Genomic DNA, 25,825 nt, shown 5'->3' on the forward strand with positions numbered 1-25,825 from the left:
AACCAGGGAGAGGCCACAATCATAGCCCCAGGTGTGCAGGTAAGCCTGCACCGGGATCACAATCTTTAACCCCAGAAATGCCAGTCATCAGCACTGGTTCCAGACATTAACCCCACGTGTGCGAGTCAAACCCGCACTGAGATCATGACAATTATGCTGAAAGACTCATCCATGTTTCATCTTCAATGCCCTTGCTGATGGAAGGAGGTTTGAACTCAAAATTTCACGATGCATGGCCCTTTCATTCTTTCATGTACATAGATCAGTCGTTCTGGTCCCTTTGCAGAGAAACAGTCCCAAAGCATGATGTTGCCACCCCCATGCTTCATAGTAGGTATGATGTTCTTTGGATACAACTCAGAATTCTGTCTCCTCCAAACATGATGAGTTTTGTTTCTACCAAACAGTTCTACTTTGGTTTCATCAGACCATAAGACATTCTCCCAATACTCTTCTGGATAATCCAAATGTTCTCTAGCAAACTTCAGACGGGTCCGGACATGTACTGGCTTAAGCAGGGGGACAAGTCTGGCAGTGCAGGATCTGAGTCCCTGGCGGTGTAGTGTGTTACTGATGGTAGCCTTTGTTACGGTGGTCCCAACTCTATGCAGGTCATTCACTAGGTCCCCCGTGTGGTTCTAGGATTTTTGCTCACTGTTCTTGTGATCAGTTTGACCCCACAGGGTGAGATCTTGTGTGGAGCCCCAGATCGAGGGAGATTATCAGTGGTCTTGTATGTCTTCCATTTTCTTACTATTGCTCCCACAGTTGATTTCATCACACCAAGCTGCTTGCCTATTGCAGATTCAGTCTTCCCAGCCTGGTGCAGGGCTACAATTTTGTTTCTGGTGTTCTTCGACAGCTCTTTGGTCTTCACCATAGTGGAGTTTGGAGTCAGACTGTTTGAGGTTGTGGACAAGTGTCTTTTATACGGATAACATGTCAAACAGGAGCCATTACTACAGGTAATGAGTGGAGGACAGAGGAGCCTCTTAAAGAAGTTACAGGTCTGTGAGAGCAGGAAATCTTGCATGTTTTTAGGTGACCAAAAAGTGTTTATTCAGCCACAAATTGTGCAAGTTCTCCCCCTTATAAAGATGAGAGAGGCCTGTAATTGACATCATAGGTAGACCACAACTATGAGTCACAATGAGGAAACAAATCCAGAAAATCACCTTGTCTGATTTGGCAAGATTTATCAAATTGTGGTGGAAAATAAGCATTTTTCCCCACTGTATATAAAGTACAGTTGTGGCCAAATGTATTGACACCCCTGCAATTCTGTCAGATAATACTCAGTTTCTTCCTGAAAATGATTGCAAACACAAATTCTTTGGTATTATCTTCATTTAATTTGTCTTAAATGAAAAAACACAAAAGAGAATGAAGCAAAAAGCAAAACATTGATCATTTCACACAAAACACCAAAAATGGGCCAGACAAAAGTATTGGCACCCTCAGCCTAATACTTGGTTGCACAACCTTTAGCCAAAATAACTGCGACCAACCGCTTCCGGTAACCATCAATGAGTTTCTTACAATGCTCTGCTGGAATTTTAGACCATTCTTCTTTGGCAAACTGCTCCAGGTCCCTGATATTTGAAGGGTGCCTTCTCCAAACTGCCATTTTTAGATCTCTCCACAGGTGTTCTATGGGATTCAGGTCTGGACTCATTGCTGGCCACCTTAGAAGTCTCCAGTGCTTTCTCTCAAACCATTTTCTAGTGCTTTTTGAAGCGTGTTTGGGTCATTGTCCTGCTGGAAGACCCATGAGGGAGACCCAGCTTTCTCACACTGGGCCCTACATTATGCTGCAAAATTTGTTGGTAGTCTTCAGACTTCATAATGCCATGCACACGGTCAAGCAATCCAGTGTCCTCACTATATCTGAAACTGAACCTGTCAAAGACTGAACTCCTGGTGTTTCCTCCCGCTACTAATGTACCTATACCCGACATTGCCATTTCCGTGTGTGGCTCCACTATTACTCCCCAGCAACAGGCCCGCTGTCTTGGGGTCATACTTGACTCCGAACTTTCCTTTGCTCCCCACATTCGATCACTGGCTCGCTCTTGTCATCTGCACCTCAAAAACATTTCTAGAATTCGACCTTTTCTTACTTTTGACTCCGCAAAAACTCTTACTGTTTCTCTTATTCATTCTCGTCTGGACTATTGTAACTCTCTTCTAATCGGTCTCCCTCTTACCAAACTCTCCCCCCTCCAATCTGACTTGAATGCTGCAGCCAGGATCATATTCCTCACCAATCGTTACACTGATGCCTCTACCTTGTGCCAGTCATTACACTGGCTACCCATCCACTCCAGAATTCAGTATAAACTTATTACCCTCACCCACAAAGCTCTCCATGGCTCAGCACCACCCTACATCTCCTCCCTTGTTTCAGTATACCACCCTACCCGCGTCCTCCGTTCTGCTGATGACCTGAGGTTAGCATCCTCAATAATCAGAACCTCCCACTCCCGTCTCCAAGACTTTACACGTGCCGCGCCTATTCTTTGGAATGCACTTCCCAGGTCAATACGATTAGTCCCCAATCCCCACAATTTTAAGCGTGTCCTGAAAACTCATTTATTCAGACTGGCCTATCGCCTCAACACATTAACCTAATCTATCCCTGTGTGGCACAGCCAAAAGTTTTACCATAACCAGGTTCCCCGCATCATGTTCCCACATGCTTTATGCATCCATTAGCCATCTGCGTCTGTACTGTTACACACTTAACATTATGGCTGGTCCATACAATCAGGGCAACTGTTACCACCCACCTTTCGTGTCTCCCTCTTTCCTCATAGACTGTAAGCTTGTGAGCAGGGCCCTCATTCCTCTTGTTATCTGTTATGATCTATGTGATTATTGTTATGCTGTAATGTCTATCGTCTGTACAAGTCCCCTCTGAAATGTAAAGTGCTGCGGAATATGTCGGCGCTATAGAAATACAATTTATTATTATAACCGGAATGGTGATGCTGATGATGGCATCGTCAGCGCTAACCATCTTGGTAGACATTTCAAAACTGTGCAGAAGGGTGCAGAGGTCCTTAATCTGTGCCCACTCAATGTGATATGTACCACGTCGGGACCAAGATGTCCCAGGCAATGCAAAAAGATATACTGCACCAGGGCTCGTCGCTGCTGCCACAGCACCATGTGTAGAGTGGAATTCCACAGTGTCTCGGCACATCAAACATTTAACCGGTAGGCCGAAAGACCTCTGTAGCGATACAAGTCGATGACCTGCGGGGTGCGATTGCCGAAAGTGAGAACACAGTGACCGTGCTTTCTGCAGCAGCGCACCCAGGCTGGGATAGTGGCGTAGAAATTGCTGTACCACCAGGTTGAGGACGTGAGCCATGCAAGGCACATGTGTGAGCTTGCCTCGCTATAGGCCCGCCACCAGGTTTGCACCATTATTGCACACAGCCTTCTCTGGCTCCATATTTAGTTTAGACAGTCATTGCTCTAACTCGACCTGGACAGCTGTCCACAACTCTTCAGCTGTATGACTGTGATATACAAGGCATATTAATTTGACAACTGATTGCGGTGAGCACTGGCTGCACAGTACGGAGGTGGTGGGGATTCGCATACTGTTGGAACGCGTGTCTGAATAAGGGAGAGGTTGAGGGCGCAGGTGGAGGCCCTAGAGGAGAAAGAGAAGACAGAAGCAGTGGAGGAAGTATAAATGTAGAAGTCTGTCCTGCAAGCCTTGGGGATTCTAAAGGGCCCGTTACACATTGCGATATCGCTACATGTGATACTTACCTCCGACCGGCTCCCCCGCTGTCTGTCGCTAATCGCGCGAGAACGTCCTGGACCATTTCTCGTCGGGCGCTTCCTGTGGCGCCGACGAGTGACGCATGGACGCGGGCGGAGGACGTCAGGATCGCCGCGTCTGACAGGTAAGTAGCGATCCCCGACCCCTGCGATGTCGCTGGTGAGATCTGCCTGTGTGGCAGCTCACTAGCGACCACTCAGCGATGCACCAGCGATCCATATCGTTGTCGGGATCGCTGGTGCATCGCTTAGTGTAACAACTTACTTACTCGACAAAGTGTCTGTGGTGAAATGCACCCTGGAAGAAATCTTTTCAGGGAACGGGTGATGTTATCTGCGACATTCTGGTGTAGCGCAGGCACAGCTTTCTTACAGAAGTAATGGTGACTGGACAACTGGTACTGGGGGGACTGCAATGGCTGTCAACTTTCGGAACCCATCTGTAGGCGGAAAGGCAGCATTTCCATGGCCAACAGATTGGAGATGGTGGAGTTCAAACTCTTAGCTTTGCCATGTGTAGGAGGAAACATTCTTTTACATGACCACAACTGTGGGACTGAGGGCTGGCTGCTGTGCTGAGAGAGGATGGAGTATGGAGAACAGGACAAACTGCTGGACTGTGAGTGAGGTGCAGGCGGAGATGTTACGGTGAATTGAGAAGGTGATGCTAGGTGACATAAAAAGCAGCAGTCATGTCCACTTCCACAACAGCTGCCCGACTCTCACTCACCCTGACTGTGGTGAAAAAACAATTGTAGTTACTGTGGCTGGAGATCTGTGTGTGAAGACTTGGAATGGTGACTGAGGGGAAATGGAGGGTCGGCGGGAGCCCAAGTCCGCTAGCCGGAACCACATGGACCAGGGATCGTCCCGCCTAACGCCCGCTCTCCCATTAATGTGGGCATAACGCTACTCATACAACACAGGGTGACGGTAAACCAGTGCGGCAATGGACCACATAACAGGCAAATAACACAGCAAAATAACCAAGATGGGGCACATTACAGAGTCTCACCCTTCCACTGATCAGCCTGGATAATGGCAGATGTTACGTCAGAGCTCCCACGGTCGGCTACCCCATCTGTGGTACACAGAGAGGAGGTAACGACAAGCGTAGGCAGATGACAGTACATAGAGTCAATACAAGGTAAAAAGCCAGGTGACACGAGAATCACCACCTGGCTTATCCAAACATCTCCATGGAGCCAGGCCACCAGCGGGTCCCAATCCTGACTTTCGCCAAACGTATCCATGGTTCAGCGATAGTCAATGGAGCAGATCTGTATCCTTCCAGCCAGAGCCGAAAACCTCTAGATTGTTTCCGATAAAATTATAGATCCATGTCCCTCATGATGGTGGCCATGATGAATTGGCTGCAGTCCTATCTCACGTCTGTTGGGTGTTTTGCAGAATCTCTGGCTTTGTCGCGCTCTCTTAAGGCCCCTTTACATTTAGCGATGTACCAGCGATCCCGACCACGATATGACCCGGTCAGGATCGCTGGTACATCGCTAAATGGTCGCTAGTGATCTCACTAGCGATGTAGCAACGCAGGAGTGGTCGTTATTTACCTTTCAGACGTGGCAATGATGACGGCCTCCACCCACGTCCACACGTCGCTCGTCGGCGCCAGCAGGAAGCGCCCGACGAAAAAATGGAGCTGCGCGATCAGCGACAGACAGTGGGGAGCCGGTCGGAGGCAAGTATCACACATAGCGATATCGCTAGCAATATCGCTGCTGCGTCACAAGATCAGTGCGATATCGGTATGTGTAAAGCCCCCTTTAGTCTCTCTGACTCTATATTTTTAGATTTACCCAGTGTCCTTCAGTCCACCCTCACAGATAAGGAGAAGAATGGTGATGACCAAGTTGCCTTGTTTGATTATGTAATCTATTTGCACAGATTTTCTTCCTTTGTTTCAAAAATCAACAAACTATCTGGGCTAGACAATGTACAGTTGTGGCCAAAAGTATTGACACCCCTGCAATTCTGTCAGATAATACTCAGTTTCTTCCTGAAAATGATTGCAATCACAAATTCTTTGTTATTATTATCTTCATTTAATTTGTCTTAAATGAAAAAACACAAAAAGAATTGTCCTAAAGCCAAATTGGATATAATTCCACACCAAACATAAAAAAGAGGGTGGACAAAAGTATTGGCACTGTTCGAAAAATCCTGTGATGCTTCTCTAATTTGTGTAATTAGCAGCCCCTGTAACTTACCTGTGGCACCTAACAGGTGTTGGCAATAACTAAATCACACTTGCAGCCAGGTGACATGGATTAAAGTTGACTCAACCGCTGTCCTGTGTCCTTGTGTGTACCACATTGAGCATGGAGAAAAGAAAGAAGACCAAAGAACTGTCTGAGGACTTGAGAAACCAAATTGTGAGGAAGCATGAGCAATCTCAAGGCTACAAGTCCATCTCCAAAGACCTGAATGTTCCTGTGTCTACCGTGTGCAGTGTCATCAAGAAGTGTAAAGCCCATGGCACTGTGGCTAACCTCCCTAGATGTGGACGGAAAAGAAAAATTGACAAGAGATTTCAACGCAAGATTGTGCGGATGTTGGATAAAGAACCTCGACTAACATCCAAACAAGTTCAAGCTGCCCTGCAGTCCGAGGGTACAACAGTGTCAACCCGTACTATCCGTCGACATCTGAATGAAAAGGGACTGTATGGTAGGAGACCCAGGAAGACCCCACTTCTTACCCCGAGACATAAAAAAGCCAGGCTGGAGTTTGCCAAAACTTACCTGAAAAAGCCTAAACATTTTGGAAGAATGTTCTCTGCTCAGATGAGACAAAAGTAGAGCTTTTAGGGCAAAAGCATCAACATAGAGTTTACAGGAGAAAAAAGAGGCATTCAAAAGAAAAGTACGCGGTCCCTACAGTCAAACATGGCGGAGGTTCCCTGATGTTTTGGGGTTGCTTTGCTGCCTCTGGCACTGGACTGCTTGACCGTGTGCATGGCATTATGAAGTCTGAAGACTACCAACAAATTTTGCAGAATAATGTAGGGCCCAGTGTGAGAAAGCTGGGTCTACCTCAGAGGTCATGGGTCTTCCAGCAGGACAATAACCCAAAACACACTTCAAAAAGCACTAGAAAATGGTTTGAGAGAAAGCACTGGAGACTTCTAAGGTGGCCAGCAATGAGTCCAGACCTGATTCCCATAGAACACCTGTGGAGAGATCTAAAAATGGCAGTTTGGAGAAGGCACCCTTCACATATCAGGGACCTGGAGCAGTTTGCCAAAGAAGAATGGTCTAAAATTCCAGCAGAGCATTGTAAGAAACTCACTGATGGTTACCGGAAGCGGTTGGTCGCAGTTATTTTGGCTAAAGGTTGCGCAACCAAGTATTAGGCTGAGGGTGCCAATACTTTTGTCCGGCCCATTTTTGGAGTTTTGTGTGAAATGATCAATGTTTTGCTTTTTGCTTCTTTCTCTTTTGTGTTTTTTCATTTAAGACAAATTAAATGAAGATAATAATAACAAAGAATTTGTGTTTGCAATCATTTCCAGGAAGAAACTGAGTATTATCTGACAGAATTGCAGGGGTGTCAATACTTTTGGCCACAACTGTATAATTAGCATATCAGTAGACCTCACTATTCATCAAGGATAAGAGCACACTATGTTATATCAAATATCAGCTTACAAGTCAATATTCCAGGCTTACACAAACAAAAGTCTGTTTTCTTGACCCACCAGAAATCAACACTTAAATCCTAAAGCCAACATACACATAGAAAGTCAATTCTTCTTGGTTTGCTATATATAGTCGTCTGGGCAATTAAGATACAATCTGGCTTCTACACAGTGACGAATGAGGAAGAAGCAACAGATGGTGTTGATGGGACAGCCAATAGTTGGCAAGGCCTGATAGTTCGCAATTTAGCGCAGTGAGATTCCCACAATAAGGCATGTTACTCACATGTGACCTCTGGGTTCACACCAAGTGAGATCTACAACTTCATCGTCATCCTCTGCTCTCACACTCCCCACCTTGAGTCTCCCTCCTCCTCTTCCTGCCCTGACAGCATGGTACAGTCCACGTGAGCCTCAGATATCTGAGTCTAATCAGGATCACCTCCACCCTTGGCGGTTAAGGTCTGGTGATGAGGGTCTGGCCCCGGATCCAACATGAAAACATTTTGGGCATCGTTATAGATGCTTTCCTCCTCCTTCGGAGCAGACCTCTGATGCCCATGGAATACAATGTGTGAATAGCGCTTCAGAATGGCCCATCTGAGGCTCCCCACAGTCGGTTGGGCTTTTGAAAATTTGTGAGCAGGGGGGTTGAGGTTGATTGAGGTGCCACCTCTGAGAATTGTACTGTGTGTGATGTTAAGGTGGAGGAAGAGGAGGAGAGGCCACTTGCCATCCACTGGAGCACATGCTCTTTCTGAGCCTCATCTACAAGGCGTCCGGCTGTGTGGCTGCCAAAGAAAGGGAGTGGAGTATCCCGGCCTCTAACAGATGTTGTTAGTGGCCTTTGGATAGGACGAGACGGGGTTTCTTCAGTAGAGCTTTCATTAACACTAACACCTAACCCACGTACACGTCAAGCACCAAGCCTATTCCCCCTTCCACCATGACCGCGCTTTTTCCCACTCATGTTGGATGTACCCTTCCCCTCTTGTACCTGCTGTTTCATAACCTTAGGCCCACAGCTGTCAGTCACCTGTCACTAAATGAACAATCACTATTTTCTTAGTGTGCCTGAACAACACCGTTATGCCTACTTATTTTTACATGGAAATCTGGCCTTCGGACTTGCCACTGAAACACAGTTTTAGCCCAAACCATTTGGATTAGCAGACAGGGCCGTAGAGACGGCCGCACAGTATTAGCACAATCTGGTTCGATGCTGGGAGACTGATGTCACACAGGACGGGATCCTATCTAGATGACTGACAAGCTCACTTGCAGCACTATCAGGAGCGACCTCTCTGCACTGTGACCCTGAGCAAATGGCGCCAGCAAAACAAGATGTCTCCTTTTTATATGGCCAGGGACATGTGACTACAGAAGCGAATCACAGAAGACCTTGTGTCATTGTGGATGATTTCTACGCCCTGATTGGTTACCAGAATCATCACATCAAGTTAAGGGAATATAAAAAAAAAAGCGCGCGCAGCTCCAGTAATGTCTTCAGACGCTACTGTAACCTCTCCACACCTGCTCCCCTCACCAAACACGTCCCCCCGCCCATCACACAGCACCAATATCCTAGCCAGAGCGACACCAAAGCATCGGCGGAAACACGATTTACCCAACTGTGACCGACTCTTGCCGACTGAGTAAAAATGCTCGTGAAAGCGAGCACGAACCCAAGTGTGCTACGTTAGTGACGAATTTGAGATTGGCGAACGTTTTCCGAACAAGTTCACTCATCTTTGTGAACAGTAAGGCAGGATGAAGAAGAAATGATCTAAAGAGCACACATTTCCTTGTATTTTACCCCACATGAGCCCAGCACATGGGCGTATCCTCGAGCTAATACAAATGAAAGTTTGGAAGGAAACGCACACGCGCCCTCGAGCGACAGCACCCGCGCCCTCGAGCGAGAGCACGCACACCCGCGCCCTCGAGCGAGAGCACGCACACCCGCGCCCTCGAGCGAGAGCACGCACACCCGCGCCCTCGAGCGAGAGCACGCACACCCGCGCCCTCGAGCGAGAGCACACACACCCTCGAGCGAGAGCACACACACCCTCGAGCGAGAGCACACACACACACCCTCGAGCGAGAGCACACACACGCACCCTCGAGCGAGAGCACACACACGCACCCTCGAGCGAGAGCACACACACGCACCCTCGAGCGAGAGCACACACACGCACCCTCGAGCGAGAGCACACACACGCACCCTCGAGCGAGAGCACACACACGCACCCTCGAGCGAGAGCACACACACGCACCCTCGAGCGAGAGCACACACACCCTCGAGCGAGAGCACACACACCCTCGAGCGAGAGCACACACACCCTCGAGCGAGAGCACACACACCCTCGAGCGAGAGCACACACACCCTCGAGCGAGAGCACACACACCCTCGAGCGAGAGCACACACACCCTCGAGCGAGAGCACACACACCCTCGAGCGAGAGCACACACACCCTCGAGCGAGAGCACACACACCCTCGAGCAAGCATTGAGGGGGTGCTAGTGCACTCAAAGGACATTAGACTGAACTGTCAGCCCCTACCGGACTCGTTTTGGGAGACCCAGCGGCGTCAGCTTCTCCTCCGGTCGCTGCGTCCGCTTCCTTATCTGGATGTTAGACACTTTGTTTTCTTTGGAAGGAGATCGACTTTCTGGACTCTGGAAAAGATGAAATGAGGTTTGTGCAGCCTCGCCTGACACATGTCCTCTCCTCCATGATTCGACCCAATTCTCACCTTGAAGGCAGAATCTGCTGTTACCTGGTGCTCAGCCCCACTGAGGCCCTGCACTCTATCCTTGTCCAGGTAACGACTCGCAGGAGACCCCTCACTGTGGATGGAACCAAGACACAACATAGGGAATGAAACAAGAGGGAGACAAGGAGTGAACTGGCTGTGGGAGAGTGATGAACGCAGCAGCTGGACAGGGGAAAACGAGCCACGGCCTCCGCACTGGATGGCTACCACTAGTCTTCCATGTCCTACATGCAGACAATGGGCTGAAGACTCTGAGCACCCATCCCTCAGCCTCTTACCTATGTACAGAGCTCCGCACATCACCCGGCAGGCACAGCGCCAGCCTCAGGACAGAGGGATGATTCTCCTTACGAAGGCAGGACAAGGGGAAAGGAATCAATGAGTGGCACTCATCGAGTGATCCCAGGCTGTGTCTTCTCCTCCTGCAGGCACATGGCTCCACGGTACAGTCCATCGTATCTAGGCTCTGTCTTCGCTTCTGCTTTGCAGGAGAAGGTAATGGGCAGGACAAGTAGCGCTGTAGAGGAGGGCGGCACAATGTGGATGGCGGCATGGGATCAGGAGGGGTTCTCTGTGGTTGGGATGGTGACGGACGGTTGTGTGTCATGTTGTCTCCATGTGACGATGCAGAATAGACGTCATTAAGGCCACACTCGGTCTCTACCCTGGAGTGCGCAGGTGACAGGGCAGAAGGCAGGGCAGGGCCTCTGGGCACCTCCCCAGATATGGAACACGCCGGCTGGTTTGCGGCACCAGTATGGGTGCCATTCTCCAAGCTTTGAGCATCCTTTCGACTCTTTACTGGAGTGAGAAAGATTTCAGCAAAGCTCTCTAACTTGGAGCGCACGCTGTGGAAAAGTGGAACCAGGCCCCAGCCCACCTCCTCCTTTGGCGCTGGCTTTAGCGTGGGGCAGGCGTGAGACGGGCCGTCCGGGGAGATGGGCAGAACGGTCGACGACTCTGTGAGATCTGCAGAAAGAAGCATGGCTTACATGTTAATACCACAAGTGGTGCTTCACTAACCCCCCACCTCAAAATCTGCGCCACCATTCTTACCCAGAGTTTTACAGAAGGCTGCGGGGCTCAGTCTGCTGGGAACGGACCAGACACCTGTGCTGGAAAGGAAGAGCACAAGTCACACCCCACACCACACCCGTGCCCAAATCCTGCCAGGTCATACGACACCCCTGCCCGTCCCCCCTGGGTCTCACATATACACCCTATACACACACACCCCTGCCCGTCCCTCCTGGGTCTCATATATACACCTTATACACACACACCCCTGCCCGTCCCTCCTGGGTCTCATATATACACCCTATACACACACACCCCTGCCTGTTCCTACTGGGTCTCATATATACACCCTATACACACACACCCCTGCCCGTCCCTCCTGGGTCTCATATATACACCCTATACACACACCCCTGCCCGTCCCTCCTGGGTCTCATATATACACCTTATACACACACACCCCTGCCCATCCCTCCTGGGTCTCACATATACACCCTATACACTCACACCCCTGCCCGTCCCTCCTGGGTCTCACATATACACCCTATACACACACACCCCTGCCCGTCCCTCCTGGGTCTCATATATACACCCTATACACACACACCCCTGCCTGTCCCTCCTGGGTCTCACATATACACCCTATACACACACACCCCTGCCCGTCCCTCCTGGGTCTCATATATACACCTTATACACACACACCCCTGCCCGTCCCTCCTGGGTCTCATACATACACCCTATACACACACACCCCTGCCTGTTCCTACTGGGTCTCATATATACACCCTATACACACACACCCCTGCCCGTCCCTCCTGGGTCTCATATATACACCCTATACACACACACCCCTGCCCGTCCCTCCTGGGTCTCATATATACACCTTATACACACACCCCCCTGCCCATCCCTCCTGGGTCTCACATATACACCCTATACACACACACCCCTGCCTGTCCCTCCTGGGTCTCACATATACACCCTAAACACACACGCCCCTGCCCGTCCCTCCTGGGTCTCATATATACACCTTATACACACACACCCCTGCCCGTCCCTCCTGGGTCTCACATATACACCCTAAACACACACGCCCCTGCCCGTCACTCCTGGGTCTCATATATACACCCTATACACACACACCCCTGCCCGTCCCTCCTGGGTCTCACATATACACCCTATACACATACACCCCTGCCTGTCCCTCCTGGGTCTCACATATACACCCTAAACACACACGCCCCTGCCCGTCCCTCCTGGGTCTCATATATACACCTTATACACACACACCCCTGCCCGTCCCTCCTGGGTCTCATATATACACCCTATACACACACACCCCTGCCCGTCCCTCCTGGGTCTCATATATACACCTTATACACACACCCCCCTGCCCATCCCTCCTGGGTCTCACATATACACCCTATACATACACACCCCTGCCCGTCCCTCCTGGGTCTCACATATACACCCTATACACACACACACACCCCTGCCCGTCCCTCCTGGGTCTCATATATACACCCTATACACACACCCCCCTGCCCATCCATCCTGGGTCTCATATATGCATCTTATACACACACCCCTGCCCGTCCCTCCTGGGTCTCATATATACACACCCCTGCCCGTCCCTCCTGGCTCTCATACATACACCTTATACACACACCCCTGCCCGTCCCTCCTGGGTCTCATATATACACCCTATACACACACCCCTGCCTGTTCCTCCTGGGTCTCACATATACACCCTATACACACACACCCCTGCCCGTCCCTCCTGGGTCTCATATATACACCTTATACACACACCCCTGCCTGTTCCTCCTGGGTCTCACATATACACCCTATACACATACACCCCTGCCCGTCCCTCCTGGGTCTCACATATACACCCTATACACACACACCCCTGCCCGTTCCTCCTGGGTCTCATATATACACCTTATACACACACCCCTGCCCGTCCCTCCTGGGTCTCATATATACACCTTATACACACACCCCTGCCTGTTCCTCCTGGGTCTCACATATACACCCTATACACACACACCCCTGCCCGTCCCTCCTGGGTCTCACATATACACCTTATACACACACCCCTGCCCGTCCCTCCTGGGTCTCATATATACACCTTATACACACACCCCTGCCCGTTCCTCCTGGGTCTCATATATACACACACCCCTGCCTGTTCCTCCTGGGTCTCATATATACACCCTATACACTCACACCCCTGCCCGTCCCTCCTGGGTCTCATATATACACCCTATACACACACACCCCTGCCCGTCCCTCCTGGGTCTCACATATACACCATATACACACACACCCCTGCCTGTTCCTACTGGGTCTCATATATACACCTTATACACACACACCCCAGCCCGTCCCTCCTGGGTCTCATATATACACCCACACCCCTGCCTGTTCCTCCTGGGTCTCATATATACACCCTATACACACACACCCCTACCCGTCCCTCCTGGGTCTCATATATACACCCTATACACACACACCCCTGCCCGTCCCTCCTGGGTCTCACATATACACCCTATACAAACACACCCCTGCCTGTTCCTCCTGGGTCTCATATATACACCTTATACACACACACCCCTGCCTGTTCCTCCTGGGTCTCATATATACACCCTATACACACACACCCCTGCCTGTCCCTCCTGGGTCTCATATATACACCCTATACACACACACCCCTGCCTGTCCCTCCTGGGTCTCATATATACACCCTATACACATACACCCCTGCCCGTCCCTCCTGGGTCTCATATATACACCCTATACACTCACACCCCTGCCCGTCCCTCCTGGGTCTCATATATACACCCTATACACATACACCCCTGCCCGTCCCTCCTGGGTCTCATATATACACCCTATACACATACACCCCTGCCCGTCCCTCCTGGGTCTCATATATACACCCTATACACACACACCCCTGCCTGTCCCTCCTGGGTCTCATATATACACCCTATACACATACACCCCTGCCCGTCCCTCCTGGGTCTCATATATACACCCTATACACTCACACCCCTGCCCGTCCCTCCTGGGTCTCATATATACACCCTATACACATACACCCCTGCCCGTCCCTCCTGGGTCTCACATATACACCCTATACAAACACACCCCTGCCTGTTCCTCCTGGGTCTCATATATATACCCTATACACACACACCCCTGCCTGTTCCTACTGGGTCTCATATATACACCTTATACACACACACCCCAGCCCGTCCCTCCTGGGTCTCATATATACACCCACACCCCTGCCTGTTCCTCCTGGGTCTCATATATACACCCTATACACACACACCCCTACCCGTCCCTCCTGGGTCTCATATATACACCCTATACACACACCCCTGCCCGTCCCTCCTGGGTCTCACATATACACCCTATACAAACACACCCCTGCCTGTTCCTCCTGGGTCTCATATATACACCTTATACACACACACCCCTGCCTGTTCCTCCTGGGTCTCATATATACACCCTATACACACACACCCCTGCCTGTCCCTCCTGGGTCTCATATATACACCCTATACACACACACCCCTGCCTGTCCCTCCTGGGTCTCATATATACACCTTATACACACACACCCCAGCCCGTCCCTCCTGGGTCTCATATATACACCCACACCCCTGCCTGTTCCTCCTGGGTCTCATATATACACCCTATACACACACCCCTGCCTGTTCCTCCTGGGTCTCATATATACACCCTATACACACCCCTGCCTGTTCCTCCTGGGTCTCATATATACACCCTATACACACACACCCCTGCCTGTTCCTACTGGGTCTCATATATACACCCTATACACACACACCCCTGCCTGTTCCTCCTGGGTCTCATATATACACCCTATACACACACCCCTGCCTGTTCCTCCTGGGTCTCATATATACACCTTATACACACACCCCTGCCTGTTCCTCCTGGGTCTCACATATACACCCTATACACATACACCCCTGCCCGTCCCTCCTGGGTCTCATATATACACCCTATACACACACACCCCTGCCCGTCCCTCCTGGGTCTCATATATACACCCTATACACACACACCCCTGCCCGTTCCTCCTGGGTCTCATATATACACCTTATACACACACCCCTGCCCGTCCCTCCTGGGTCTCATATATACACCTTATACACACCCCCCTGCCTGTTCCTCCTGGGTCTCACATATACACCCTATACACACACACCCCTGCCCGTCCCTCCTGGGTCTCATATATACACCTTATACACACACCCCTGCCCGTCCCTCCTGGGTCTCATATATACACCTTATACACACACCCCTGCCCGTTCCTCCTGGTTCTCATATATACACACACCCCTGCCTGTTCCTCCTGGGTCTCATATATACACCCTATACACACACACCCCTGCCCGTCCCTCCTGGGTCTCATATATACACCCTATACACACACACCCCTGCCCGTCCCTCCTGGGTCTCATATATACACCCTATACACACACACCCCTGCCCGTCCCTCCTGGGTCTCACATATACACCCTATACAAACACACCCCTGCCTGTTTCTCCTGGGTCTCATATATACACCTTATACACACACACACCCCTGCCTGTTCCTCCTGGGTCTCATATATACACCTTATACACACACACCCCAGCCCGTCCCTCCTGGGTCTCATATATACACCCACACCCCTGCCTGTTCCTCCTGGGTCTCATATATACACCCTATACACACACACCCCTGCCCGTCCCTCCTGGGTCTCATATATACACCCTATACACACACACCCCTGCCCGTCCCTCCTGGGTCTCACATATACACCCTATACAAACACACCCCTGCCTGTTCCTCCTGGGTCTCATATATACACCTTATACACACACACCCCTGCCTGTTCCTCCTGGGTCTCATATATACACCCTATACACACACCCCCTGCCTGTCCCTCCTGGGTCTCATATATACACCCTATACACACACACCCCTGCCCGTCCCTCCTGGGTCTCATATATACACCCTATACACACACACCCCTGCCTGTTCCTCCTGGGTCTCATATATACACCCTATACACACACCCCCTGCCTGTCCCTCCTGGGTCTCATATATACACCCTATACACACACACCCCTGCCCGTCCCTCCTGGGTCTCATATATACACCCTATACACACACACCCCTGCCTGTTCCTCCTGGGTCTCATATATACACCCTATACACACACCCCCTGCCTGTCCCTCCTGGGTCTCATATATACACCCTATACACACACACCCCTGCCCGTCCCTCCTGGGTCTCATATATACACCCTATACACACACACCCCTGCCTGTTCCTCCTGGGTCTCATATATACACCCTATACACACACCCCCTGCCTGTCCCTCCTGGGTCTCATATATACACCCTATACAAACACACCCCTGCCTGTTCCTCCTGGGTCTCATATATACACCTTATACACACACCCCCCTGCCTGTTCCTCCTGGGTCTCATATATACACCCTATACACACACCCCCTGCCTGTCCCTCCTGGGTCTCATATATACACCCTATACAAACACACCCCTGCCTGTTCCTCCTGGGTCTCATATATACACCCTATACACACACCCCCTGCCTGTCCCTCCTGGGTCTCATATATACACCCTATACAAACACACCCCTGCCTGTTCCTCCTGGGTCTCATATATACACCTTATACACACACACCCCTGCCTGTTCCTCCTGGGTCTCATATATACACCCTATACACACACCCCCTGCCTGTCCCTCCTGGGTCTCATATATACACCCTATACAAACACACCCCTGCCTGTTCCTCCTGGGTCTCATATATACACCCTATACACACACCCCCTGCCTGTCCCTCCTGGGTCTCATATATACACCCTATACACACACACCCCTGCCTGTTCCTCCTGGGTCTCATATATACACCCTATACACACACCCCCTGCCTGTCCCTCCTGGGTCTCATATATACACCCTATACACACACACCCCTGCCCGTCCCTCCTGGGTCTCATATATACACCCTATACACACACACCCCTGCCTGTTCCTCCTGGGTCTCATATATACACCCTATACACACACCCCCTGCCTGTCCCTCCTGGGTCTCATATATACACCCTATACAAACACACCCCTGCCTGTTCCTCCTGGGTCTCATATATACACCTTATACACACACCCCCCTGCCTGTTCCTCCTGGGTCTCATATATACACCCTATACACACACACCCCTGCCTGTCCCTCCTGGGTCTCATATATACACCCTATACACACACCCCTGCCTGTCCCTTCTGGGTCTCATATATACACCCTATACACACACCCCTGCCTGTTCCTCCTGGGTCTCATATATACACCCTATACACACACACCCCTGCCTGTTCCTCCTGGGTCTCATATATACACCCTATACACACACCCCTGCCTGTTCCTCCTGGGTCTCATATATACACCCTATACACACACACCCCTGCCTGTTCCTCCTGGGTCTCATATATACACCCTATACACACACACCCCTGCCCGTCCCTCCTGGGTCTCACATATACACCCTATACACACACACCCCTTCCCGTCCCTCCTGGGTCTCATATATACACCTTATACACACACACCCCTGCCTGTTCCTCCTGGGTCTCATATATACACCTTATACACACACCCCTGCCCGTCCCTCCTGGGTCTCATATATACACCTTATACACACACACCCCTGCCTGTTCCTCCTGGGTCTCATATATACACCTTATACACACCCCTGCCCGTTCCTCCTGGGTCTCATATATACACCTTATACACACACCCCTGCCTGTTCCTCCTGGGTCTCATATATACACCTTATACACACACCCCTGCCTGTTCCTCCTGGGTCTCATATATACACCCTATACACACACACCCCTGCCTGTTCCTCCTGAGTCTCATATATACACATCTTAGTCTGTGGAGCCATTTATGTCACTGACTGAGCACACGGACACCGACGGAAACGCCTATTTAAGTCTATGGGAGAGCAAATAAAAGAATCAGCCGCCGTGCGGAGCCGCAGTGCGGATCTGACGTCACGGGCACATCGCAATTCTGTAACATCACAGACTAAGTGGTTAATAGCTGCAGCCGTCAGAAGCGACTGCAAGAGATGACGAGGGGAGAAATCCTCCAGCTGTTCTGGATGAGGCTGATGGCTGTTGTTATGAATGGGTCACCGAGGAGGAAAAAATAAACAACAAGCTAAGTCTCAGAAAACCAGAGAGGTTGGTAACTATGCAGATCCCTGATCTTAACCGCACAACTAGCAGCAGTCGTGGAGCGTTCCTACGTTGGTCCTAGACGCCTCGTCACAACCGGAGAGCTACATAAGCCTAAAGCAGGAAAAGAGGAAAACTAACTGCCCCAGAGCAGACCCCAAAGGAAAGACAGCCCCCACATGTATTGATGGTGAAACAAGATGAAAACACAAACAAAGGCAGGAAAATAGGCTGAGCAAACGATGGGGCCCGGCTAACTAAAAAGGACAGAAAAGGAAAGACACTGTCTGCAATCTGCCAAAAACAACCTACAAAAATATTGTCCAACACTTCTGATAGCAAAATTAACCCTGAAGTCACTAGACTTCTACACCTATATCAGCACTCTGAAATATTCTGAGACAGAGCAAAAAAGAGGCCAATCTAATAAGGGACCAAAAGCAGATTGGCAAATACTGATTAATAGGAGTGGAATTTCAGCATAGCCCCAGCAGGGGCAAGCTGACCACACAAGAAACTGAACTGACCAACAAGCGCAAGTGTGAACAATAGCAAAAAACAAACTTAACTTGAGAAGACTGGAAGAGAGCTGAAGTCCAGGACCTGAGAAGCAGACTGAATCACCAGCACCCAGATAGGGCGTCGGCTGTCTTATATCCAGTCTGATACTCCAGAGATCCAATCGTTATCTTCTTCATCAGGTGGCAGATCACTACCACTTAAACCAACAGCACTACCTCCTGTCACCACCAGAGGGAGAACGGGAGGGGAACTCTCAACTGGTGGAGCCGAAAATGAGTTCATAACAGGCTGCGCTCTTCACCAGATCCTCACCGCGAGCCCAGACCGCGGCACTTCTGACATGTCACTAATCCCGCTCATCTCCACACTCTCATCACAGTCTAAAGAGACACTGACAACACAAGACACTATAGTATTCACACCCATGACAGAAAGTATTCATACCGCTCACATGGAGGAGTCTTCACCTGAAGCTGCTCAACCTGCAAAATGATAAAGCCATCAGCGAGAAGAGCGACAACCAAAGACAGGCAGCACCCGAACCATCCACACCGACACCCAGGGCCAGGTGCGGAGAATGTCCTAACCGGGAACCACTGGTGCATGTATTGTGCCAGGGGACGCCAAACCCTGCGGACCCAACATACAAAGTCTGACATCGTATGTGTATCTGTGAGCTCCCGGACTGCCAACTGGAAGTGACTGGCGCCACCTCTGCCTACGCCTAGGGTCCACGACACCTGCTCGCGCCAAGGGTCCACCACCCCTGCCCGTGCCACCACTGCCTGGCCTAAGGTCCACCACCCCTGCCTGCACCACCGCCTGTCCTAGGGTCCAGCACTTCTGCCTGTGTCACCTCTTCCTGCACCTAGGGGCCACCACCCCTGCAAAACTGCCCGGCCTAAGGTCCACCACCCCTGCCTGTCCTAGGGTCCAGCACTTCTGCCCGTGTCACCTCTGCCTGCGCCTAGGGTTCAGCACCCCTGCCAATGCTACTACTGCCCGACCAAGGGTCCACCTGCCCGCGCCACCACTGCTCGGCCTAGGGTCCAGCACTCCTGCGTGTCACCACTGCTCGGCCTAGTGTCCAGCACTCCTGCGTGTGCCACCACTGCCTGGCCTAGGGTCCAGCACTCCTGCGTGCGCCACCACTGCCTGGCCTAGGGTTCAGCACTCCTGCATGCGCCACCATTGCCTGGTCTAGAATCCAGCACCCATGCCTGCACCGCCACTGCCCGGTCTAGGGTCCAGCACCCATGCCTGCACCGCCACTGCCCGAACTAGGGTCCACCACCCCTGCCAGGCCTACGGTCCAATACCCCTGCCGGCGCCACCACTGCCCGGACTAGAGTCCACCACCCCTGCCTGGCCTAAGGTCCAAAACCCCTGCCCGCGCCACCACTGCCCGGCCTAGGGTCCATTACTCTTGCCAGTGTCATCACTGCCTGCGTCTAGGGTGCACCACCCCAGCCTGTGACACTACTGAGCATGCCTAGGGTTCAGCATCCCAGCCTATGCCACTACCGCCCGCGCCTAAGGTCCAACACTGCCCATATGTAACCCGGCTTCTCACCTCCTGGGCAATATCTCGCAGCTCCACGGACAGAATCCTCCGACTCTCTCTCTCCATAGGAGACGCCAGGTTATGGGTGCGCAGTTCACCTCTGGAGATGCTGACACCGGGCCGGGGGTTGTGTTGGTACAGAGGTGACATTAAGGAATCACTAGAGGATGGGCTGCAGAAAAGAAAAAAAAAAGAAAAATCACAAGAATCACAGGAGAAAAGTGAGATCTGAAGAAGTGAAGCCAAGAACAGCAGTGATCACCAGAGGAAGGACAAAATGGTAGAACCCCTGATCTGTGATCATACTGTCCTCTCGCCTTGTCCCCCCTTCACCCTCACCGTACACTAATGCTGAGAGCGGCCACAGTGATTGACAGCTCGTCAGCCACAGTCTCCATCTCTCCGGAGTTGCACAGCGGGAGCGCCACCATCACCGGAGTCAAAAACCTGCACACCGGGACGATGCTGGTCTCTTATTTGGCTTTTTTTTAATCTTTAATGTAGAAAAAAAATCCCAAAAATAAAAAATACAGTGCGACAAGGGGTCCGGCTGACGGCGCACAGAAGGGCCCGGCTGACGGCGCACAGAAGGGCCCGGCTGACGGCGCACAGAAGGGCCCGGCTGACGGCGCACAGAAGGGCCCGGCTGACGGCGCACAGAAGGGCCCGGCTGACGGCGCACAGAAGGGCCCGGCTGACGGCGCACAGAAGGGCCCGGCTGACGGCGCACAGAAGGGCCCGGCTGACGGCTCACAGAAGGGCCCGGCTGACGGCTCACAGAAGGGCCCGGCTGACGGCTCACAGAGGGGCCCGGCTGACGGCTCACAGAGGGGCCCGGCTGACGGCTCACAGTGCACAGAAGGGCCCGGCTCACGGCGCACAGAAGGGCCCGGCTCACGGCGCACAGAAGGGCCCGGCTCACGGCGCACAGAAGGGCCCGGCGCACAGAAGGGCCCGGCGCACAGAAGGGCCCGGCGCACAGAAGGGCCCGGCTCACGGCGCACAGAAGGGCCCGGCTCACGGCACACAGAAGGGCCCGGCTCACGGCGCACAGAAGGGCCCGGCTCACGGCGCACAGAAGGGCCCAGCTCACGGCGCACAGAAGGGCCCGGCTCACGGCGCACAGAAGGGCCCGGCTCACGGCGCACAGAAGGGCCCGGCTCACGGCGCACAGAAGGGCCCGGCTCACGGCGCACAGAAGGGCCCGGCTCACGGCGCACAGAAGGGCCCGGCTCACGGCGCACAGAAGGGCCCGGCTCACGGCGCACAGAAGGGCCCGGCTCACGGCGCACAGAAGGGCCCGGCTGACGGCGCACAGAAGGGCCCGGCTGACGGCGCACAGAAGGGCCCGGCTGACGGCGCACAGAAGGGCCCGGCTGACGGCGCACAGAAGGGCCCGGCTGACGGCGCACAGAAGGGCCCGGCTGACGGCGCACAGAAGGGCCCGGCTGACGGCGCACAGAAGGGCCCGGCTGACGGCGCACAGAAGGGCCCGGCTGACGGCGCACAGAAGGGCCCGGCTGACGGCGCACAGAAGGGCCCGGCTGACGGCGCACAGAAGGGCCCGGCTGACGGCTCACAGAAGGGCCCGGCTGACGGCTCACAGAAGGGCCCGGCTGACGGCTCACAGAAGGGCCCGGCTGACGGCTCACAGAGGGGCCCGGCTGACGGCTCACAGAGGGGCCCGGCTGACGGCTCACAGAGGGGCCCGGCTGACGGCTCACAGTGCACAGAAGGGCCCGGCTCACGGCGCACAGAAGGGCCCGGCTCACGGCGCACAGAAGGGCCCGGCTCACGGCGCACAGAAGGGCCCGGCTCACGGCGCACAGAAGGGCCCGGCTCACGGCGCACAGAAGGGCCCGGCTCACGGCGCACAGAAGGGCCCGGCTCACGGCGCACAGAAGGGCCCGGCTCACGGCGCACAGAAGGGCCCGGCGCACAGAAGGGCCCGGCTCACAGAAGGGCCCGGCTCACGGCGCACAGAAGGGCCCGGCTCACGGCACACAGAAGGGCCCGGCTCACGGCACACAGAAGGGCCCGGCTCACGGCACACAGAAGGGCCCGGCTCACGGCACACAGAAGGGCCCGGCTCACGGCACACAGAAGGGCCCGGCTCACGGCACACAGAAGGGCCCGGCTCACGGCACACAGAAGGGCCCGGCTCACGGCACACAGAAGGGCCCGGCTCACGGCACACAGAAGGGCCCGGCTCACGGCACACAGAAGGGCCCGGCTCACGGCACACAGAAGGGCTGTCATGCTCGCGCCTAGGCTGATTGGCGCGAGCCGGGGGGTTGTGGCCCCACTGTGTCACAAACCAGACTACCCTGGAAGGGGCGTGACTACAACAGCTACCTCGGTCTTCACTGGAGCCTCTGATAGTGAGGTCAGGCTTGTGTGGCAGGTAGCTGCCGGGTGCCACTCCAGGGTGGTGTCTGACTGTGACTGCTGATCCCACTCGGGGACAAGGCACTTGGACAGGTGCTACAGGCAGGCGGGCACGGTTGGTACCCAGGCAGGCACGGCTGAGACACAGGGCAGGCAGGTGAGGTGTACGAAGAGACAGGTAGGGACCTGTTCACACAGCAGGAGCGGGTACTGGCTGGAAGGAATGGAATATGGAGGAACAGGTAGGGTCCTGTTCACACAGGAGGTGCAGGGTATGGGTACTGATAGGAGGGAGTGGAATATGATGGGACAGGTTTGGACCTGTTTACACAGGAGGAGCAGGTACGGATACAGCCAGGAGTGCGGAGTAGGCGGAGCCGCAGGAGTGCGGAGTAGGCGGAGCCGCAGGAGTGCGGAGTAGGCGGAGCCGCAGGAGTGCGGAGTAGGCGGAGCCGCAGGAGTGCGGAGTAGGCGGAGCCGCAGGAGTGCGGAGTAGGCGGAGCCGCAGGAGTGCGGAGTAGGCGGAGCCGCAGGAGTGCGGAGTAGGCAGAGCCGCAGGAGTGCGGAGTAGGCAGAGCCGCAGGAGTGCGGAGTAGGCAGAGCCGCAGGAGTGCGGAGTAGGCAGAGCCGCAGGAGTGCGGAGTAGGCAGAGCCACAGGAGTGCGGAGTAGGCAGAGCCACAGGAGTGCGGAGTAGGCAGAGCCGCAGGAGTGCGGAGCTGCAACAAGAGGTTCTGCAGCAGGAGCGGAGCAAAGCTGAACCACAAGGTCTGTGAAGAGAAGCTGCAGCAAGAGGTTCTGCAGCAGCAGGAGCGGAGCAAAGCTGAACAACAAGGTCAGTGAAGAGAAGCTGCAGCAAGAGGTTCTGCAGCAGTAGAAGCGGAGCACAGGCAGAAGAGAGCGGAACCACTAGAGTACGGAGCACAAGCAGATAGGGAGGACACCTGGAAAGACACAGCAGGGAAAGGAACCACAGACAAGGAGGCAGGGGTAGGACAGAGTTCAGACAAGGCAAAGGAGTGAGACAAGGTAGAGGACTAAGGAGACAGATACAAAGCAAGGCTGGACCAGACAAGACAAGGAGTAATGGCACTGGGACCAGGATATTCTGACTCCTGGAGGGCGGACAGAGAAGTACTAGGCTAAGTACAGAGACAGGGCTAGGACAAAGCACAGAGACCAGGATATTCAGCCTCCTGGAGGGAATACAGAGTACCAAGCAAGGCAAGGGGAAAAACCTCCAGAGAAGGAGATACACAGGAGAGGACCTGGCAGGCTCAGTAGCAAGATACTGAGTTTAGACATTGCTCAGGCTCCAAGGTTCAGCAGGTGGGGCAGCCTTAAATAGTAGAGGGCTCTAGGTAATTGGTCAGGGACACATTAGCCAGGTGCACCCTGACTCAGGAAAAATGAACATAGCAGACAGAGGAGACAAGGAGCTGGCAGTAAACAGAAATCACAGCATGGCCTGGAGCAGTGAGCAAGATGGTGAGTGGGGAATGGGAGGCCATGCAGTGATGCCAGCAGAGTTGTTACAGGGGCTTGGCCTACTACGCACAGAGGGGCCCGGCTCACGGCGCACAGAGGGGCCCGGCTCACGATGCACAGAGGGGCCTGGCGCACAGAGGGGCCCAACTCACGGCACACAGAGTGCAGAGAAAAGCAGTCACAGAAAAATACAAGGGGCACAAGTACTGGGCATCAGAGTGGGCACCAAGAGTCATTATGAAAAAGATAACAAGTGCAGCTCTGACTTCACCCTGCAGACACAGATGCCTCACGTCACAAGCAGCTGACTGCCCCGCACGGTGCGCCCATTGTGAGTGTGGAGGAGCCGGCGTGAGCAGCGGAGGAGAGTACAATGAAGGATAAAGGGAACGTTCCAGCTCCTTAAAAATCTTTAAACTTTATTGATCCATGTTAGTAAACAGTAGAGCGGTGCAGGCTCCAACACCAGGGTGAATCCGAGGGGTGATCTGAAGCCAGAACTTGATGACAGCTTGATCCCTGCTGGCACTGCGGGTGATGTATGGTGCCGGAGCCGATCACAGCGATTGCTGAGAGTCAGCGGACGTCGTTCCAGGTCCTCAATAATGAAATCCCTGCGGTCACACCAGCACTCCGGTCTGTGATGACGGGCCCGGCGGATTCCCAGTGTGGTTCTGAGCCGCGTCTTACAGAACATGTAGGGGACGTACTGACCCTAAGAACCACACTGGGAATCTGCCGGGCCCGTCATCACAGACCGGGGTGCTGGTGTGACCGCGGGGCAGACGGCCGCTCCTCACCGCCAAGCTTCTGGATTTACCACCGGAACACCAGGGCACCTAATGGACTCAACAAGCAGAACGTAATCTCCTGTCACTACTGAAGCCACAGCAATGTTTGGGAGTTATTGATTTTATTCTGTTTTTTTTTCCCATGAATTTTCTGCGGATTTTTCCGGAGCATCCTCCACAGCGTCTCTAGACCCTGTCACATGTGCTGTGTGTGAACCTGCCGCCTGCAGCATCCTTCAGCATGACCGGTTTGGCAGTGGGTGAGTAATAGTGTGGGGTGGCATTTCTTTGGAGGGCCGCACAGCCCTCCATGTGCTCGCCAGAGGTAGCCTGACTGCCATTAGGTACGGGGATGAGATCCTCAGACCCCTTGTGAGACCATATGCTGGTGCAGTTGGCCCTGGGTTCCACCTAATGCAGGACAACACCAGACCTTATGTGGCTGCAGTGTGTCAGCAGTTCCTGCAAGATGAAGGCATTGAAGCTATGGACTGGCCCGTCCGTTCCCCAGACCTGAAGCCGATTG

At 53.1% G+C, this 25,825-nt stretch overlaps 1 protein-coding gene across 2 annotated transcripts in view; it reads right to left on the reverse strand.

Annotated features, from left to right (window-relative positions):
* Positions 1–25,825, reverse strand: part of PRR14 (proline rich 14) — a 47,628-nt gene that overhangs the window by 15,131 nt on the left and 6,672 nt on the right. Inside the window, exons 2-7 of one of the 2 annotated variants that reach the window (XM_073546305.1) lie at positions 20,643–20,805; positions 19,514–19,551; positions 11,290–11,348; positions 10,512–11,202; positions 10,213–10,306; positions 10,020–10,135 (exon numbers count right to left, since the gene is read on the reverse strand). In XM_073546305.1, coding sequence (XP_073402406.1) covers positions 10,020–10,135; positions 10,213–10,306; positions 10,512–11,202; positions 11,290–11,348; positions 19,514–19,551; positions 20,643–20,805 — 1,161 coding nt within the window. The remainder of the gene's footprint in view (positions 1–10,019; positions 10,136–10,212; positions 10,307–10,511; positions 11,203–11,289; positions 11,349–19,513; positions 19,552–20,642; positions 20,806–25,825) is intronic. The other variant, XM_073546306.1, reaches the window with a different exon arrangement.

This window comes from Dendrobates tinctorius, unplaced genomic scaffold, assembly GCF_039654945.1.
Source record: "Dendrobates tinctorius isolate UK_male_01 unplaced genomic scaffold, ASM3965494v1 ptg000146l, whole genome shotgun sequence".
Lineage (NCBI taxonomy): Eukaryota > Metazoa > Chordata > Amphibia > Anura > Dendrobatidae > Dendrobates > Dendrobates tinctorius.